The sequence below is a fragment of the Malaclemys terrapin genome, chromosome 16 (genome assembly GCF_027887155.1).
Source record: "Malaclemys terrapin pileata isolate rMalTer1 chromosome 16, rMalTer1.hap1, whole genome shotgun sequence".
NCBI classification, from domain to species: Eukaryota; Metazoa; Chordata; order Testudines; family Emydidae; genus Malaclemys; species Malaclemys terrapin.
In genome coordinates this window covers 26,102,456-26,122,219 of record NC_071520.1, presented here as the reverse complement: position 1 = coordinate 26,122,219, position 19,764 = coordinate 26,102,456, and the positions used below count along the sequence as shown (strand labels likewise).

The following is a 19,764-nucleotide window of genomic DNA, read 5'->3' as shown; positions in this document are numbered from 1 at the left end:
CCCACTCATTCCTCTTCCCCCATAGAAGCTCTTTTGGCTTTGATGTTTAGCTAGAAACAGACACAATTGTTAATGGAAAGCTCCTTGACTACACAGTACTTTGGGTTTACTTTTAGTTTCAAGCTTAAATGACTGTTACATTAAATGACTAATATTTCTTGAATTAAAAGAGTAAAAATTCTTCAGTTTATCCATTTTACTTCATATTGTGTTATCACTTTTTCTTATATAATTAACTTCCCCTTCTGTTTTATGTGGATCTTCCACAGGTTAATAAGGAACATAAATTTTGGTAAGGGTACTCCATGCCCTTTTAAGGACTAATGTATACCACCTTACTGACCTCACAAAGAATGGCTGTCAAAATAGAATCCAAAATAACTTATCAAGAACTGATAACAGTGAAATATGTGAACCACATGAGCAGTGCATCTTAAATTAGCCAAAATCAGAGAACAAACTTTCAGATAGAACTTAATGTCTTAGCAGAAAAAGTTATCTGTGAATCTGGTATGCAACAGGCCTACTTAAATATTGTCACAGAACGACTTACGAATCTCTCTTCCCTTCTTTTTTCGATTCCATTTTAGGGGACTAACATTGCTGCTGGTAAAGCTATGGGAGTAGTTGTAGCAACAGGAGTGAACACTGAAATTGGCAAAATTCGTGATGAGATGGTAGCTACTGAACAAGAGAGAACACCACTGCAACAGAAACTGGATGAGTTTGGAGAGCAGCTGTCCAAAGTCATCTCACTCATTTGCATTGCTGTCTGGATAATCAACATAGGTCACTTCAATGATCCAGTTCATGGTGGCTCCTGGATTCGAGGCGCTATCTACTACTTTAAAATTGCTGTTGCTCTTGCTGTTGCTGCTATACCTGAGGGTCTGCCTGCTGTTATTACCACATGCTTGGCCCTAGGAACCCGCAGAATGGCCAAGAAGAATGCTATTGTTAGAAGTCTGCCATCCGTTGAAACGCTGGGTTGCACGTCTGTTATTTGTTCTGATAAGACTGGTACTCTCACAACCAACCAGATGTCAGTTTGCAGGGTACGGTGAATTGATTAATTTATTCTGCATTTCCTTTATTTCCCCCCCAGGTTCTCTTATTAAACATTGCCTAAATTCTATTCCTATATAAAACAATGTAATCAGCTTTGCTTTTATGCCGTCAAAATCTTGCTTTATTTGCTACAGTACTATTCCACTTTCAGTTCAGCTTTCTACCACGTAATGTTTGAGATTTTCATCTTTTCTTTATTTAGTTATGGCCAAAAATAGCTGTACCCACACTTGATGGGAACGTTTTTCATTTGCAAATACCTTTCTCTTAACTGTCTTATGCCACACAGTTTTAAAAACAGGGCCATTTTCCTTAGGACAATCTGTCCACACGTCCAGAAGTATCTAACAGGTTGTATATCAGAAGGCAAGTGAATAGACCTCTTGCTTTATGAAGGTGGGCCCTTGGAGATCTTTATAGAGTGAGAGAATGCTACAGACTATGAAGTGTTTAATATTCTTTTACAGTCTTTGACTGTACACTGTTGTTCCTTTTGATTTACTTCATACTGGGCATCGTTGCTCGCAACTCTGTACTGACTCTCAGACATCCACTCTAGCAGATAGACATGAAAAAAGAAAAGAGGCAGCGTCAATGGGAATATGACCAAATTACAGCAACTTCCATGTTCTATTAAACTGTCCCCTTTACCCCCTTTTTAACTTTCACCTCAGTTCTGTAATTCATCAGCTCTTCCTCACTGAGGTTGCCCGCACTAGCAAAAATGGGATCCATAATTCACCACCATTGCAACTCCAAAGGTGGAAGCTGTAATATAATAGATGGGGCTCAAGTGAGCGCAGGAGTTTTCACCACCATATAGCATCAGATCCTATGAAAGGATGTACCTCCCTCTGTTTATCCCATCTTCTCTAGCTTTATACTTGAATATTTCAAATCTATGCAGTATTTCAAGTACACTGTATTGCAAGATTCATTTGGTAGACCAGAATTCAGATCTGAGATGCCTTCAGATATGAAAATCATGCACTGATTCAATTGCCAATGTCACTTTTGATACTAGACGGGAGTAAAGCAACTGACTGATTTTGTTCTTCAAAAAATAGTTTCTAATGTTGATTAAAGTAGTATACCATAGGGTTACCATCCGTCCGGGTTTCCCCGGACATGTCCGGGTTTTTCAGCTTTAAATGGCCGTCTGGGGGGAGATGTCTAATCAAGAAGAAATGTCCGGGATTTCCCCCTTCCCCTCATGCAGAGTGCAGCGCGGCTGATTGGACGCCTGGCCTGATTGAAAGCCGCTCACAGCCATTGGGGCCTCTAGCAGCCAGAGTCCCTCCCCCTCCCCCACTTCCTCCTCCCCCACAGAGCAGCGCGGCAGTGTTTGAGTCCACGTGGAGCCCACGGTTCTCCCTCTGCCGGGTGAGTGGGGGGAGCAGGGCAGGCAGCGGGGGGGGGCACAGAGGCTGCAGGGGCAGGGCAGGCAGGGGGCGCAGAGGCTGCAGGGCGAGTGGGGAGCAGGGGGCACAGAGGCTGCAGGGTGAGGAGGAGCAGGGCAGGCAGGGGCATAGAGGCTGCAGGGGCTGCGGGGCGAGTGGGGAGCAGGGAAGCACTTAGCAACCCCCAACCAAGATCAGAGCGGGAGGGAGGAGGGGGAATGCAGGGTGCTCAGAGGAGGGGGCAGAGTTGGGGCAGGGACTTTGGGGAAGGGGTTGGAATGGGGGCAGAGAAGAGGTGGGGTTGGGGCGGAGTTGGGGCAGGGCCGGGGGCGGGACCGGGGCCCCGTGGAGTGTCCTCTTTTTTTAAAATGTTTGAATATGGTAACCCTAGTATACCATAACTGCGTACTATTGTGCTGCATGTTTAATTTCCAATCTTCTATGCAGCCCTGCCACTTGGAATTCTGAACAGGAATTTACTGGAAATAGTATTTTACAAGTTGATACGTTTCTGATTCAGATGAAGATATTTCTATTCTTGAAGGGTAGTTAAGTGATTATCAGATATTAGAGCTACTGTGCTGGTTGCATTACATGACCTCAAATACTGTTCAAAATTACTGTATGAGACCAGAATTTTAAATGTATAAATGTGCTATAAAGATTTGGGGAACCTCCCCTTCCCCCCCAAAAAAATCCAGAAACTCTTAAACATTATTCTATTTATTTATTCTCACTTGATTAATGGCAGGTTTTTCTTCTTTCCTTTTTAACAAGATTGCTAGTCTTACACAGAGTTAAGTATTGTAGTGTAGAGACAAAGCAGCTGCTCATTAGTATTCTGGAGGAGGTTACTTGCAGTGGTATTGCATAACTGCCCGAGCCTTCATAGGGGTCATTTCATCACTCAGGTGCCAAAAAGCAGAGCACTTCCATGTTCTTAAGAACATCCAGATACTTTCAGATTCATTTATAAAGGTTTCTTTTGGAATGCAATATGAGTCCTTTCTGATATTTAGAAAGCTGAGTGTTTTGGATCCTATGCACCATGATTCATTCATGTTTTCAGAAGAATCAAATCATTAAAATTTTGCAACTGAAACTCTTCTACATTAAAGTATGGCAAACAAGTGGTACGGCTACCTCTTACTTCACTTAAGGAGGCACTATGCTTAGCTTTTCAAGAAGCCTTTGCCATGGTAATTCCATGTGAGATCTATATCTTCTATATAGTGTGCTGTTGCTGAGTTGTAGCCTGTACATGTTTGTAGGAATTTAAAGGTTTGTATGACAGATTTAGGACAAGAGTTACTGTCTTTTCAGTCTGATGCAGTTTCATATTCTCTGGAGTGACTTTCAAATTCACCCACCTGTCTGCCTTCTGAATTTTAAGTATTTTGTATAATTTTCAGCCATCATGAAGAGCAGTTATTGACTCTCTTGTTATTAAGACTTCAGTTTTTTCTACCAGTGGGATTAGAGGCTTAACTAAAATGCAGTGTAGAGTAGATAAAGTAAAAGCGAGGCATTACCAAAACATGACTAACTTTTTAGATTAAAAACAGTTAAGCAGGCAATGTCCTGTTTCTCTATCATGTATGTAACGGCATGACTTTGTGGGAAAGTTTGACTGGTTCATATAATGGTGCCAATTATGTAACCAATTACAATCACTTTTTTCCACAATGCTATACTATTACTTCAGATCTATAAAGGAATGATTCTTGTTTCTCCACCATGACCACTCTATCAGCTGGGTAGTTTATCAAAAGGCATTTGTCATTTTGAATATCAGAACTTCAGGCACTAGATTTTTGACCCCTTATCTGATTTTGGTTCTGCCTGTGGCTCAAGGCTCATAGGAAAGGGTCACTTCCCTGGAGTGGGACATTACCTATATTCTCTTGGTCTCTGATATCTAGAAGCAGACTTTACTGCTCTGAAGTACTTTGGGATTCTATCTTACCTGATATGGTCTGTACAGATAAATCCACTCCAGTCTTCAAACTGGTTATTTTTTTTTCTTGCCTTGGGACTACTGTGCTTTTAACAAATTCATAGAAAATTGATATCTGAATTTTATGTATCTGAAGCCTAGGAACATACCTCCAGAAAGATCTGCTAGAATTAGAATTATCACCTGGGTACATGACTAGGTCAGGCAGTTTGAATTGGGACAGTCACTTTTAGCCCTTTTGATCAACTTGCTCCACTGTTACCACAGTCGATAGACTAACAATCCTGGCTTGCATAACAGAGTAGTGTTGCATGCACACATGGTTAAATATCTGGAGCAAATAAAAATTATGTTGTCAAGGATGAATTTTAGAATTGGTATCTATCCTTTCTGCCTGTCTCTTAGCTTTTCTGTGAACGGATTGCTCCTTCTTAAATTTTGGTGTGTGTGTATGTATATGTATGTATATGTATGTATATGTATGTATATGTATGTAATGTGACAAATTCAAACTGATTTCAGTCCATTTAACTTTAGTGACTGATTATACTAATTTAATATTTTAAAACACTTTTTTCTTACAGATATTTGTCCTGGACAGAGTAGAAGGAGATGCCTGTTCTCTGAATGAATTTACTGTAACAGGGTCAACATATGCTCCCATGGGAGAAGTGTAAGTGCTTCATTCATGTTAAATGTCTGCCAATTTATCCATTGGTTGTACATGTACATACGGATAGGCAGCTCAGTATATTAAAATATCTGATAACATTTGTTAATGTATTAGAGTTTCTCAACCATTGTGTATATTTGAGGTTAAATTTGAGGTTAGAGACGACCTGTTTTAGCCTAGAATAAAACTTACTGAAGGGAAGTTTAAATTCTGCAAAGTCTAAATCTAATGAAGCATCCTTAAAATATACATTTTATTTTATTTTTTTTATTTTTTACATCGTTCACTTGACAACTAATCTTCCAGAAATGATGACTTAAGGTTGTGGGATTTATCTTGTTGAAAGCTTTCTAGATTTAGTGTGGTGGTGGTGGTGGTGTTTTGGAAAGATTTTAGTAGTTTAATAAGTATCTTTCAGTGATGCTGCATGGGACCTACATTCCCATTCCTTTATGGAAGTTATAGTCACCTCTTTAAACTTAAATCTTAAATTCTTGTAATCTCTCAAATAGTATTGCCCCCTATGAGGACAGTTGAGGAATTCATTGACTCTTTGGGTTGCACTCTAACTTGAATAGACGCTCAGGACCTGCAATACCCTTTGAACTCTGTAGATCAGTGCTTAAGGATTGGTCCCTTACTTTGTATCTACAGTAGCTTTGGTCTTTTTCTAAGGTTGTATGCTGTAAACCAGTGTTTCTCAACAACTGGTCCATGGACTGGCTCTGGTCCCTGAGATCTCCCTGACACAGTTTAGGAAGGCAGCAAGCCAGTCCCTGATATCAAAAAGATTAAACACTGCTCTAAACCACTGACTTTTTTTTGAAAAGGCTGATAGCTTTATTGTCTCCAGTGGAAATGTTAATAAACATAAGGTTACACTAGTGGGATGGAGACTTTTTTTTTTCATCCTTAGAATTCTGAGAATCCTAGGATCGCACCCCAGAGAGAAAATATCTTTCATTAGAGAAAAATTGAGAAAACGAGCTGTAATAAATAACTCCTTCTTGGGGGGGCGGGGGGGTATGCTTTTTCATATATATTTAAATTTATGAGGATTTATTTACAAAATTGCCCTATACAATGAGTTGAAATGTATACTTTAAACATCTCTTTACAGTTTGAGGTTTGGCATATGTTGCTCCAAAAAGTCAATAGGTTTTTAGCAATGTCCGTCATGATAATCCTCATAGCAGTGAATAGAGTTCTCAATATTTAGAATTATTAATTCTGTAAATTTTCTTTTTTGTTTAAAAGTTAATTGCAATAAGACTTGAAATTTCCATGTCAAGAAATAGGTTATTTTGGGCCATCCAAAAGACTTTGTAGCAATTTCCTTTTCATATAAGGAATCTTCATGTACCTATCTATTTACACTTACCCAATACCAGTCAGTGAATATGGAATGTTAACATAAATTGATGACCGATGTCAGGCCCTATTAATAAAATAAAATATAGTCGTAATTCCATATTTTGTTTACTTAGAGTCCTTGAGACAGCTCGTGTAGGATACTGTGCTTGTGCATTTCATAGTGCTACAGTATGTCACCTTGCCATAAAAAATTCTGATAGTTGAATCCTCAGGTCCTTAAGGCAAATTGATGATCTTCATCTTTGCTTGGAGTGGATTTAGTCATTCAGTCCACTGGGTTTTTTGTTTGCTTGTTTGTGGGGGGTGTGTGGTTTATAATCATTTGGATCAATAACTGACTGACTTCACCTTGGATTTTAAAATATTTTTAAAGCAAATAATTCTCCAGTACATCAAAATAATAAAATCATTCCTCTGTAAGTGAAGAATTTAGTTTTTTGGGGTTTGGTTTTGTTGTTTTAAGGGCTAGGAAACCATTATTTTCCATGTAGGTGGATGGAAGGAGGCACTTATGAAAGTTAATGTACATGTAAACACAATGACCTAATTTATAGTAAGTAACAAACAAACAAGTCTTGGTACTTCATGAAGTTTCTCTATCTCAGGAAACACATTAGCGCTTTCAGAAAGCTCAAAAAAATTATAAAAATTCATTGAAAGTGTGAATTCAAAAACATTTAAGTTTTCTATTGGAACAGTAGAATCGGTTAGAACCAGTTTTTCTGATGGAATTGACTATGCAGCGGAAATATTAAAATGTAAAACTCCTCTTGTTTCTCTGTCTGCCCCATGCCATTTCTGATGAAACCTTATTCTGTGCACTTCACTCTGCACCAGTGCATATGGCCTGTGCACACCTTCACTGGCCTTGAGGGAGTGATCATGCCAGAAACTGTCACTTTAACTCTGAACTTTAAATTACTCACATTTGACTTTAGGCTCTTAGATTAGTGAAGGAGATTTCAAAGAGAGAAATTTAAAGTGCCCTAGACTCTGCACAGAGGCTACTTGTGCACACCATGACTGAGCCTCAGAAACACAGGGAAGAGTAAGGCAAGAAAAAACAGTACTGTTAAATGACAAGGTTCCAGAGGTTATCCAAACAGTTATCCTCAGAAAATAGAAATCCAACCCAAATGAAGACAATAGAAAAGAGCATAACCTATGACAGGTAAAATGTGAGATGAAAATTAGGAGGGCTGAGAGAATTTGAAGTAACTAACACACATTCTTGTTACCTGTGTGTGTGTGTGTGTGTGTGTGTGTGTGTTGCTTGTAGCTGTAACTTAATATACAAAATATTTAACAAGGGATGATACCTTACATTTAGATTTTTTTTTTTTTAATATGGACTTCTAGTTATTTATATGGTATACAGCAACAGGTTCCAGTATTTGTATAATTTATAATACTGCAAAATAACTGGAAAAAAGCTTATGTAGCTATATTTGCTGTATGTTTACAGTAAATGTTGTACTATGTAGCAGTAGTCTGTTTTCCAATTGAAGTACACAGGAGAAAAATGGACCCATGCAGGTGGACAGCCTCTGTTTAGGGGGTAGTCAGTATTCACTGGCTTATAAAAAAAAGTACCAGCAGCAGTTGTCATAATGCCTCAATGATTATTTCATGCTAACCTAGAGGTATGCTGATGTTGTTGTATAAAATAAGTCTCTATAAGTAATACCATTCTAATGTGAATATCTAAGTGTGAAAAGTAAAGAGGGGATGTAGCTCTAATATATTAAGTTAACATTTGCAATATTAATCTTATTAATACCACCATGAAACTGTTTGAGTGGGTGCTAATGTCCATAATCAGGACTCCTGGAGAGCAAATAATTTCTCTCTACTGGAAACTAGAAAGAGAAAAGAGGATAGTCTTGTGATTAAAGAAGTGACAGGAGAGAGTCCCTGTCCAATCTGTGTTCTGTTCCCAGCACTGCTATAGATTTCCTGTGTGACCTCCTACAAATCACTTAAACTCAGTTCCTCCATTTTCTTACTGTAAAATGGGGATAATACTTGTAAAGGTAAAGTGTAAGTGTGTGTGTGTGTGTGTTCCAAAAGCCATAGTAAAACCTGTTAATCATCATCATCCTTTTTCCCCCACTTGCTTATCTCCTTTTCAAACTCTCACCTTTTTTACTTTTACTCTTTTTGCCCCTAAGCTTCAAATCTCCTCCTTCTGCTTATTTAACAAGCATCCTCTCTTCTCCTTCAAGTTCTTCCTTATAACAGTACTTCCAGGAATCCTTCCAACGCTTGTTTCCATCAATACTCCCACACCTTTTTATCTGAACTTTTGATCCATAGCTGTTCTTGTCTTTGGTCTGGTCTATCTTAAGCTGTGAACTCTTAGACCCATTCCTTGCTCCTATCTTATTTAGCACCATAAATGTAGATTGTATCTTAAAAACTGAGTGACACAGGGAAGAAACAACAACAATCTGTTGCCATAGTGAGCCCTTGTGGGAACATAAAATGGTGAAATATGTCACTAAAACATAAGTCCTTATGAAAAGAGGAGCATAAAATAAAATCCAGAAATTTGTATCCATACTCCTTATTTAAAGCCCAGTTTAAAGGTACAGTGCTCTCATTTTTAACTTTGCCTTGCATTTTTCAGGATAGAATGTTTCTTTGGTGCAGATTCTGTAATGCCACGTCTTATAACTGAGAGAGAACCATTGCTTCAGAATCTTCACTAAACAATGAATTTGCGTGGTTTTCTATCATTCAGTAGATAGAGGGATTAACTAAGGAAAAAATGGGTGAAATGTAAGAGCATAGTTAACTGACTCAGTAACTTTTCACTCAGGTCCTTATGTATGTATGTATTTATTTATTTATTGACAGGCATAAAGATGACAAACTTGTTAAATGTCATCAGTATGATGGCCTTGTAGAACTAGCAACGATCTGTGCACTTTGTAATGATTCTTCTTTGGATTACAATGAAGTAAGTCAATCTTTTTTACAATACAAGAGGAAACCAGAATGAAGTTAAATGCTTGTTCTTGTCTAAATTTACTTTGTATCTTTCCCCAAAGTTGGGAAGTTCCTCACATATTTTTTGAGCAAACTCTCAGGGTGTTAGTGACTTCCTATTTTATTTCCTATATAAACACCTATAAAGCACAATGTTATAACCATTATTCTTCTGGTTAAGGGAGACCACTTAGTCCCTTAAACAGTTAATGCCACTCCTTATTTGGCTAGAGAGGACCTTTGTTGAGTAACTTGAGTTAAGAGTGAGACTAATTTGGAACTCAGACCTGTCTCCTCCTTAACAATGTAGAGGGCACTGTTGCTAGGCTTTCCTGTTTGTCCTAAATCTCTATCTTGAAATGATACATTGCCAATATAAATTAGGAAAATCCAGTAAAAGCTTTGTTATCCAGCATGTTGGGAGAATGGGAGGTGCTGGCAAGCTTAAACAATAAGTGTGTTTGCGGGGGGGAATCCGGTTAACTAAGAGGGGGAGGGAGTTTGTGTGCGGGAGGGGACGGGGTTGCGACATGGGAGTGGGGTGCTGGATCTGGGTGGCACTCATCTTGGGCAGCTCCCCGCAAGTAGCGACATGTCCCTGCTGCGCCTAGGTGGAGGCATGCCTAGACAGGCCACTGGGAGCTGCAGAGCCAGCGCTCGAGACGGGGTGGGGCAGTGTGCAGAGCCACCTAGCCGCACCTCTGCCTAGAAGTAGCAGGGATATGTTGACACTTGCAGGGAGCTGCCCGAGGTGAGCGCCACCCGGATCCGGCACCCCACACCCCCTCCCGTGTCCCAATAGAGCTTTCTGGTTGGTAAAGTGCTGGATAACACAGCTTTTACTGTGGCAAAAACTGTTTTCCTTTTAAGATGAGGAAAAAAAGATTGAAATCTGACATTTTGGAGAAACTCATTTCTTTGTGTTTTTTTTCATTATGAACTGCAACAAGATCTGCTAAGTATTATTTCCAATCATTGTATCACTTGAAATTTCACTGTGGTGACTTGCCAAAGACCAAGGTTTTTATAGCAGTAATAATTCTCCATTTTTTTAAATGAATTGAAGGCTAAGGGAGTGTATGAAAAGGTTGGAGAAGCTACGGAGACTGCACTCAGCTGCCTGGTTGAGAAGATGAATGTATTTGACACAGAATTAAAGGGGCTCTCCAGAATTGAACGTGCAAATGCGTGCAACTCGGTCAGTACTTCCAAAATACTGTAAACTGTGTGTGATTTCAGTTATGTTGTTTGTTGAATGAAATGTCGTTAATAATGTCTCCTTCATAGGTCATAAAACAACTCATGAAGAAAGAGTTCACTCTGGAATTCTCAAGGGACAGAAAGTCCATGTCTGTCTACTGTACTCCAAACAAACCGAGCCGGACATCCATGAGCAAGATGTTTGTTAAGGCAAGTTCAACATATGAGAAGTATAGTTTTGAAATGGCTACAAAGTAACATGACTCTTGAAGTTGTGCTTAGACTAATTGTAGCTGAACCATGAGCATAAAGTGTGCCTAGTGTTATCGGTTTTGGAGATGGACTGCTTTCTTATCTTGTGTGAAATGATTCTGTGATGGAGAACAAATTTGCTCATTTCTTGCTTTGCTCCTGTAGGGTGCTCCTGAAGGTGTACTTGACAGGTGTACGCATGTTCGTGTTGGAAGCACTAAAGTACTATTAACTCCAGGAATTAAGCAGAAGATCATGACTGTCATTCGAGAGTGGGGTACTGGTAGAGACACATTGCGTTGCTTGGCTCTAGCAACACATGACAATCCACCAAGAAGAGAAGAAATGAACCTTGAGGACTCTGCAAACTTTATTAATTATGAGGTTAGTTTAGTAAAAGGCTTGCCACTCCTTTGTTTCAACAGTTTTTCCTGTAAGAGTGGTGACTTTTTTATTAAGATTGAGTTTTGTTTTGTTTTGTTTTCCAGAAGACAAAACAGTAAAGGGCAATGCTTTTAACAAGTTAGATTCTTTTCAAACATAAATATAACACTTCAGAAGCTTTTTCTGAATTAATAGATGTGGTCTGGCTCAATGGCTTAGCAACAGCAAGTTGTGCGAGCTATACGGGGGACCAAAATTAGGAGTATCCTTTGGGTTCTTAAATTCCCTCACCCCCTGGCATCACTCCTCCAGCAGAGTCTGGACTAAAAGTTGTTTGTTCTTGGTGCTTCTGGTGGCTGATCTATACATAGACACTTGATTATAAGTTTTTAGTAAGGTACCATTCAGGCTGGTCTTTTGCAATTAATGCTAATGTTGTGGTGCAGAATACATATATTTCTCAAACTACGTATAGTTCTCATCAACATAGTATCTGAGACTCTTTAAATTTTGGTTCTGGAAAAAGTAATTCATAAAAATAGCACTGGGGAAATTGTGTATTGTGCTTCAGTTACTTACTTTAAGCCAGTGGTCTCCAAACTTTTTGTCACTCCCCCCTCGGAGCTGAGAGCAGGGGCTGTGGGCAGAGCAGGCCTGAGGGGCGTTCCCTTCCTGCCCCCCATGGGGGCTGGCCTGAGCCCTGCCACATCTGCTCCGAACATTCCTCTGCACCCCGCTTTTCCCTCTCCCCCAGGAGGGAAATGCTCCACAGTTTGGGAATTACTGGTTTAAGCAAGCTGGGTTCTTTCCCTTCTATTGTATTTTCATTAGTAAAGATTCTGCCCTCAACTATCTGAACAACTCCATTATATTTCAGTACAATTACATGTATAACTAGGACTTCATTTTTGAAGACAGTTGAAGTTGCAGATTATTTGGCTTGGAGAATCTCTTGCTAGCAGTATGCATGAGAAAGAAAGACTTGACCCTGAGTGCAGGTGGAATCTGCAAGGCTGGCAATTAGATCACCTTTTAACTTATGAACTGAGCACTTTTGAGCTGAAGGCAAAGAGACCTAATACATTTGGAAACACAGAATGCCATTTTTAGTCACTTCTCAGGGTAGAAACACACTTTAAGTTGATCCATATGCTTAACTCATTGAGACTCTTCTCAGTGTTATGTTTCAGAACCAGAGGATGCTGCATAAAATGCTGCACTAGAACAAAGTCAGGATTACAGAGACAAAACATTCCCAGTTCTATTTCAGTTCCTCTCCTTTCTCAGTGTCGCTTGTAGTCTGCTTTTCAAAATGGTCTGGATTCAGACCATAGTACAAGAAATGAACATTTGAGGCAAGATATTATGAAGACTGAGTATGCCGAAATACAGAGATGAGTCTGGAAGAGCCCCATAAGTGGGGGAAAATCTGACTTGATGTGCATTGCATGCTTGCTGAATCTTGTCACATACTAGTTTTGAACAAACATCGAGGTAGGATTGGCGGGGGTGGCATGCAAGTTTATAGAGGCCTGAATTAAAAACTGTTAGATACTGTAGGATAAAAATGCTATTTTCCTCTTATAAACTAATGTTTGAGCTACTTTGGCTTGTGAAAATGATTTGTGTACTGTCCTACCAAAGAAATAAAAGCGTCTCCTGATATTTTGTGCTAAAGCTCAATGTCCTCTTGTTTCAGACCAATTTGACCTTTGTTGGCTGTGTGGGTATGCTGGATCCCCCAAGAACTGAAGTAGCCTCATCCATAAAGTTGTGTAAGAAAGCTGGTATTCGTGTTATTATGATTACTGGTGACAATAAGGGCACAGCAGTAGCCATCTGTCGTCGTATTGGTATCTTTGGAGAAGATGAGGATGTTTCTTCAAAAGCCTTTACTGGACGTGAGTTTGATGAACTTTCTCCAGCTGTCCAGAGAGATGCTTGCCTACATGCTCGTTGCTTTGCCCGTGTAGAGCCTTCCCATAAGTCTAAGATTGTTGAGTTCCTCCAGTCTTTCGATGAGATCACGGCTATGGTAAGTAATTAGAAGCTTGCATGGCTTGTAAAAGAGATTTTACTTTTAAAACAAATTATATCCCGTCAAACTAATGCCTAAATCTGACAAATTTCAGTTGTTGTTGTTTTTTGTTTTAAGCTCGGCAATTACAAGCTGGTAAATCTGACTTCAGTACCAGGCAAATTGGTTGAAACTATAGTCAAGAATTAAATTGTCAGACACATAGATGAACATAATTTGTTGGGGAATAGTCAACATAGTTTTTGTAAAGGGAAATCATGCCTCAGCAATCTACTAGAATTCTTTTGAGGGGGGTCAACAAGCATGTGGACAAGGGGATCCAGTGGATATAGTGAATTTAGATTTTCAAAAAGCCTTTGGGCACGTCTTCACTACCCGCCGGATCAGCAGGTAGCGATCGATCTATCAAGGATCGATTTTTATCACGTCCAGTGTAGACATGATAAAATCAATCCCGATCGCTCTGCCATAGACTCCGGAACTCCACCGCAGCGAGAGGCAGAAGCGGAGTCGACGGGGGAGCGGCAGCAGTCGACTCGCTGCCGTCCTCACAGCCAGGTAAGTCGACTTAAAATACGCAACTTCAGCTACGCTATTCGCATAGCTGAAGTTGCGTATCTTAGGTCGACCCCTCCCACCACCACCCCCTTCCGTAGTGTAGACCTAGCCTTTGACAAGGTCCCTCACCAAAGGCTCTTAAGCAAAGTAAGCAGTCATGGGATAAGAGGGAAGGTTTTCTCATGGATTGATAACTGTTTAAAAGATAGGAAACAAAGGGTAGGAATAAATGGTCAGTTTTCAGAATGGAGAGAGGTAAATAGTAGTGTCCCTCAGGGGTCTGTACTGGGCCCAGTCCTATTTAACATTCATAAATAATCTGGAAAAAGGGGTAAACAGTGAGGTGGCAAAATTTGTAGATGATACAAAACTACTCAAGATGGTTAAGTCCCAGCCAGACTGCAAAGAGCTATGAAAGGATCTGTAAGTGAACAAAATGTTAGGAATCATTTAAGAAAGAGATATCATATTGCCTCTATATAAATCCATGGTAAACCCACATCTTGAATACTGCGTGCAGATGTGGTCACCCCTTCTCAAAAAAGATACACTGGACTTGGAAAAGGTTCAGAAAAGGGCAGCAAAAATTATTAGGGGTATGGAACGGCTGCTGGATGAGGAGAGAGTAATAAGACTGGGACTTTTCAGCTTGGAAAAAAGACGACTAAGTGGGGATATGATAGAGGTCTATAAAATCATAACTGGTGTGGAGGAAAGTAAATAAGGAAGTGTTATTTACTCCTTCTCATAACACGAACTAGGGTCCACCAAATTAAATTAATAGGCAGCAAGTTTAAAACAAAAGGAAGTATTTTTTCACACAACGCACAGTCAACCTGTGGAACTCCTTGCCAGAGGATGTTGTGAAGATCAAGACTATAACAGGGTTCAAAAAAGAACTAGATAAATTCATGGAGGATAGGTCCATCAATGGCTATTAGCCAGGATGGGCAGGGATGGTGGACGTCAGAAGCTGGGAATGGCTGACAGGGATGGATCACTTGATGATTACCTGTTCTGTTCATTCCCTCTGGGACACCTGGCATTGGCCACTATCGGAAGACAGGATACTGGGCTAGATGGACCTTTGCTCTTAAACTTTGGGGGACCACCCCTTGTATTTTTCCTAGGACAATGGGTAAATGATCGCATGTATTGGAGCCTGAAAAATTAGAAATTAGAATCAGTTTTCACCCAACTAGTGATAGCTTTCATCAATTGCTCTTTCCATTTTTTAGGAATGTTGTTCAGCAGTGCATTGTTCAAAAAATTACTTAAAAATAAGGTATCGTGGGCATAGTTCAGCATCAGAAATATCTTACTGGTTCACACCAAAACCTTGACAAAATATGGTACTTGTAATTTACCCAGTTGGTAGAATTGGGCTTTTTCCTTCCTTTTCCCCCCCAAGCATCTGAGCACATCTCTGATCACTTGGGACAATAAATCAAAGGCACTGCCATCTCCCTAAGGCAGAAACTTCTTCTCTTCAGCCTAATTAGAGTAAGAGGTGGGAAATCCGCAAACTGTCTTTTGGTTTGGGCACCTAAGTGTATGGCCTGAAGAACTAAGATAGTTGAAAGAAGAAGAACAGGAGTACTTGTGGCACCTTAGAGACTAACAAATTTGTTAGAGCATAAGCTCCGAAGAAGTGGGCTGTAGTCCACGAAAGCTTATGCTCTAATAAATTTGTTAGTCTCTAAGGTGCCACAAGTACTCCTGTTCTTCTTTTTGCGGATACAGACTAACACGACTGCTACTCTGAAACCTAAGATAGTTGACCTCTGAGTCAGTTTTGTTAGACAAGCAAGGAATATTGTGTAGTGGTCCCCTTGATTGTGGATGTTTGGGTGGAGTAAATAGAGAGGTTTCTCTTGAACCCAGTTTCCTTGCACTTCAGCAATCAGTCTCAACTAGTTGCATTGTGTGTGTATTGTAATGTTCACATGTTGATTTTAGGCATAATCAGAATAACAGCATTGGAAACACTGTTGCTACTCAGGTCATCTTCTGTGCCTGTCAGTTCAATCAAGTTTAAACTTCCTGTCCTTCACCTTAATGGCCCCATCTCACTTCTGCACCTCCTTACTCACCCACTTTAGATTTTTGTCCCCTGTGTAAAATCGTCTTCCAGTCCCCGCATATAAGTGCCCATGTTTTCTGTTAAACTTTGTATTTTAGACTGGTGATGGTGTAAATGATGCCCCTGCACTGAAGAAAGCAGAAATTGGGATTGCTATGGGGTCAGGTACTGCAGTAGCTAAAACTGCTTCTGAAATGGTATTGGCTGATGACAACTTCTCAACCATCGTAGCTGCTGTGGAAGAAGGGCGTGCAATCTACAACAACATGAAACAGTTTATCCGTTATCTCATCTCTTCGAATGTTGGAGAAGTTGTCTGGTAAGTTTTAAGAAGTGGTTCTGTTTTAATTTTGCACTTCTGTAATGGAAGCTGGTCAGTTTTAACTTACAATATTGCTAGATGCTATTTGGGGAACACAGATTTATTAGAAGTAATAACTAAAAGAGATGAGCATTGCAATGCATATAAATACTTAAGGGAATTAATTATATATTCACTATGTTTTGAGAAACTTCTAGTCAGATGTTAAATATTTCAAAGAACTATTGGATGTTTCCCAAATTCTAGTTTTCAGACACTAATGTCCACTAATATAGGTCCTTAATGCTTCATTTGGGCAAGACTCCTTTGAAATAGACAAATCTGCATTCTACTAGTTGGGAAATCTAACACACAAGTTGACTCTTTCCCAAGACCACAGAGTGAGTTGGTGTCAGAGCCAGGAATAAAGCCCAGATCTCCTGAGTCCCATTTTTGTATTTAAGCCATAAGACTCTCCTTTTTCCAAGGGCTTAATGTCAGTTCTCCTTCTGACAGTTATTGCTACAGATCCCTACTCCTGTAGTTCTACCCTAAACCATGCTGACTCAAAGGGAGGTTGCATTCCCCAATGCATGTGTGCAAGGACTGGAGGATATCTAGTTCAATGGAACCTTGCCCCTCAGTTGTATTGTAATTCTATAACAGTTGCAGACTTTTAGGGAGTAGTTTGCAAGCCTCCCTTTATAGATGGCTTCAAGAAGTGGCTCCACTAGGTGAAAACTGCTTTTTAATGCTCCATCAGGTCCATTTGTTTCACCATACGACTCAAAGAGCAGAGATCTGTAGAAGCAATATCCTCCAAGGACTCCGGAAAGCAGCCTAGTGCTTTGTGAGGGTTACTCTGGTAGAGAGTAATAAAGCTCCTCAGGCTACCAAAGCAAAATGCACCTACTTTAAACATTATTCAGTTATTGTTGGCTATAAAATGCATGTACATTCCTAGCTATCTCAATGTGACTATTTAGCTTCCAGTATTAAATAATGAGACACAGCATAATTTTTCATTGCCAGTTACCAAGGAACAGAATTATTTAAAAACTAAACGTAGATGAGTATTTATAATATGTTTGGTTTAACATGGCCACAGACAATTTTGTACTTGTTCCTTTTTGTAGTATCTTCTTAACTGCTGCTCTGGGTTTCCCTGAAGCTTTAATTCCCGTCCAGCTGTTATGGGTAAATCTTGTAACGGATGGTCTCCCTGCCACTGCTCTGGGCTTCAATCCTCCCGATTTAGACATCATGGATAAGCCACCCCGTAATCCTAAAGAGCCCCTGATCAGCGGATGGCTCTTCTTCCGTTACCTGGCTATTGGATGTGAGTAGCTCACTAGCTTTTCTTTTTAACTGTTTGTAATGTAGAATGACTTGTTGGAACTTACATGGAATTTATATGGTCTTCAGTTATGTTTTAGGGTCTTGAAGGCTAGCACAGTGTACTGCTGAACTAGCACACTCCTTTTAATCTTTGGTCCATCAATTATCCAATAGATTTACCAGTACTTCCAGTACACCTCCTGTAGTCATAGTGCCCTCGTTTTAAGTCTTATGGGTATGAGGCAAAGCAGTACATGTATGGGCTCCTTAACACTGTCATGTCATGTGTTACTGCTGGTTCAAACTTAAACCTTTTATAATCTGATCTCAGAATGTAGGAATTGTTGTTACATTGGATTAGACCTGAGGTCCATCTAGTCCAATAGCCTGTCTGTGGCAGTGCCCAGTGCTAAATGTTTCACAGGAAGGAACCCCACAGTAGACATATGTGCTCAAGCTAAATTAGAGTTCTCTGTCCAGAACACTTGTTTCCACCTAGATAGCGCACACTCTCCTCTCCTACAACATACCCTTCCCCTTCCTGTGACCCATCCCAATCTTTCCCTCTCCACCCCACATACTCTCTTCCCGCTGAGGACAGGTTGGGATTGCTACTTAACTGTCTTCAGGGATTGAGAAATGCAAGATGCTTGTTGACTTAGTAATGAAGAAGCCAGATTTGGAGCAGAAGGCTACCACCTGGTATCTAGAACCTTTCTTTCAATCAGCAAATGACAATGGTTTGGCCACATCTGTCATGAATATCTAACCAAATTGTTCTGCAGCACATTCATATTTGTACTTTGTCTCTGTAGAACAGAGTTAATTACTCACACTTTTTTTAGTGGAAAGTGAGAAGTTAGGATTTATTTTCTGCTAAATATATGAAATGTTTAACTTTCCAGAGCCATGCCCATGGTTGAATTCTCTGTATGCCCTAAATTACAATAAACACATAAAAGATCTTTACAGTTGGACAGATTCCAATTATGGTGACTTGGCAGTTTAAAAGCAGATTCCTTCTCCGGGATAAAGGGGCAAAGGCTACATTGTGTATGTTTGTGCCCAAGGGATGGTAGAGGAGGAAGTTCAAGTGAGGTTAACAAGACTGTGTCATACGTACTATTCATAATCTAGAAAAACAAATTGCGTCTCTTTTCTTTAAGGTTATGTTGGAGCTGCGACAGTGGGTGCTGCTGCGTGGTGGTTCATTGCTGCTGATGGTGGCCCAAGAGTTACCTATTACCAGCTGGTATTATTCAGTTTAAATTACTTTAGAAAGCCTGCAAAAATATATAAACTCCTACTGAATGTAACATAATATGTTGGTACTTACTGTATGCTCTACATTTTCATGTCAAAGAATAGCTGCAGAAGGACCATCTTTAATTGTATTAAATAATCCTGCTTATTCAGAGTTAATAGCTATAAAAAGCTGAAAGGTAGAATACCAGACGACTTTCTTTAAACTGTTTTTGAAGGAAATAGGTGTCTTTTTTTTTTTTTTTAATGGGAAGTTTCTATACATATCAAATTTATGTGAATTGTTTGAATCAGAGATGAAGTCAAAAGTAATTCTTCCTGATGTTGGCCTCTCTAGGCACAGGCTTTTATAATCCTAGTGCTGGACTGCTGCACCATCCCACTTTAATTTTTTTGTAAATAGGTAATCATCATTGTTGAAATAATGAGTGCTTGTTTTATTCTGTTGTAGAGTCATTTCCTACAGTGCAACGAGGACAACCCAGAATTCACAGATGTAGACTGTGTGGTCTTTGAATCGCCATACCCAATGACAATGGCACTTTCTGTTCTGGTCACAATAGAGATGTGTAATGCTCTCAACAGGTTAGTTATGTCAGAAGTAGAAAGCTGAGATTCACTTAGAGCTTTTTGCCTGAAATTATCAAGTTTTATATAGCAAACTGTCTATGCATTAAGAAAGGACACATAAGTAATAGATATCTAGAGATTATAGTGAGGGAATGGTGAATTCCTGAGTTTGTATATTGAAGGCCAAAGGATAGTTTTTCCTAGATCACACTTGAGATCTTGCGCTCTAAGCAGAGGTATCCTTTTAAATCCTTCAATTCACACTTGGGGCTTTGGCATTAGACTGCTAGGATATTTTCCACTGTTTAATTTAA

The 19,764-nt window shown here is 39.7% G+C and overlaps 1 protein-coding gene across 3 annotated transcripts in view; it reads left to right on the top strand.

Moving 5' to 3' along the window:
* The window catches only part of ATP2A2 (ATPase sarcoplasmic/endoplasmic reticulum Ca2+ transporting 2), a 74,431-nt gene that overhangs the window by 43,468 nt on the left and 11,199 nt on the right, over window positions 1-19,764 (top strand). For all 3 annotated transcript variants that reach the window (XR_008442513.1, XM_054006313.1, XM_054006312.1), the window contains exons 8-18: window positions 591-1,055; window positions 5,010-5,098; window positions 9,332-9,434; window positions 10,530-10,661; window positions 10,751-10,873; window positions 11,081-11,299; window positions 12,999-13,334; window positions 16,077-16,297; window positions 17,416-17,618; window positions 18,784-18,869; window positions 19,332-19,465. Coding sequence is in view for 2 of the 3 variants with exons in the window: in XM_054006313.1 (XP_053862288.1) it covers window positions 591-1,055; window positions 5,010-5,098; window positions 9,332-9,434; window positions 10,530-10,661; window positions 10,751-10,873; window positions 11,081-11,299; window positions 12,999-13,334; window positions 16,077-16,297; window positions 17,416-17,618; window positions 18,784-18,869; window positions 19,332-19,465 (2,111 nt within the window). In the remaining variant the exon portion in view is untranslated. The remainder of the gene's footprint in view (window positions 1-590; window positions 1,056-5,009; window positions 5,099-9,331; window positions 9,435-10,529; window positions 10,662-10,750; window positions 10,874-11,080; window positions 11,300-12,998; window positions 13,335-16,076; window positions 16,298-17,415; window positions 17,619-18,783; window positions 18,870-19,331; window positions 19,466-19,764) is intronic.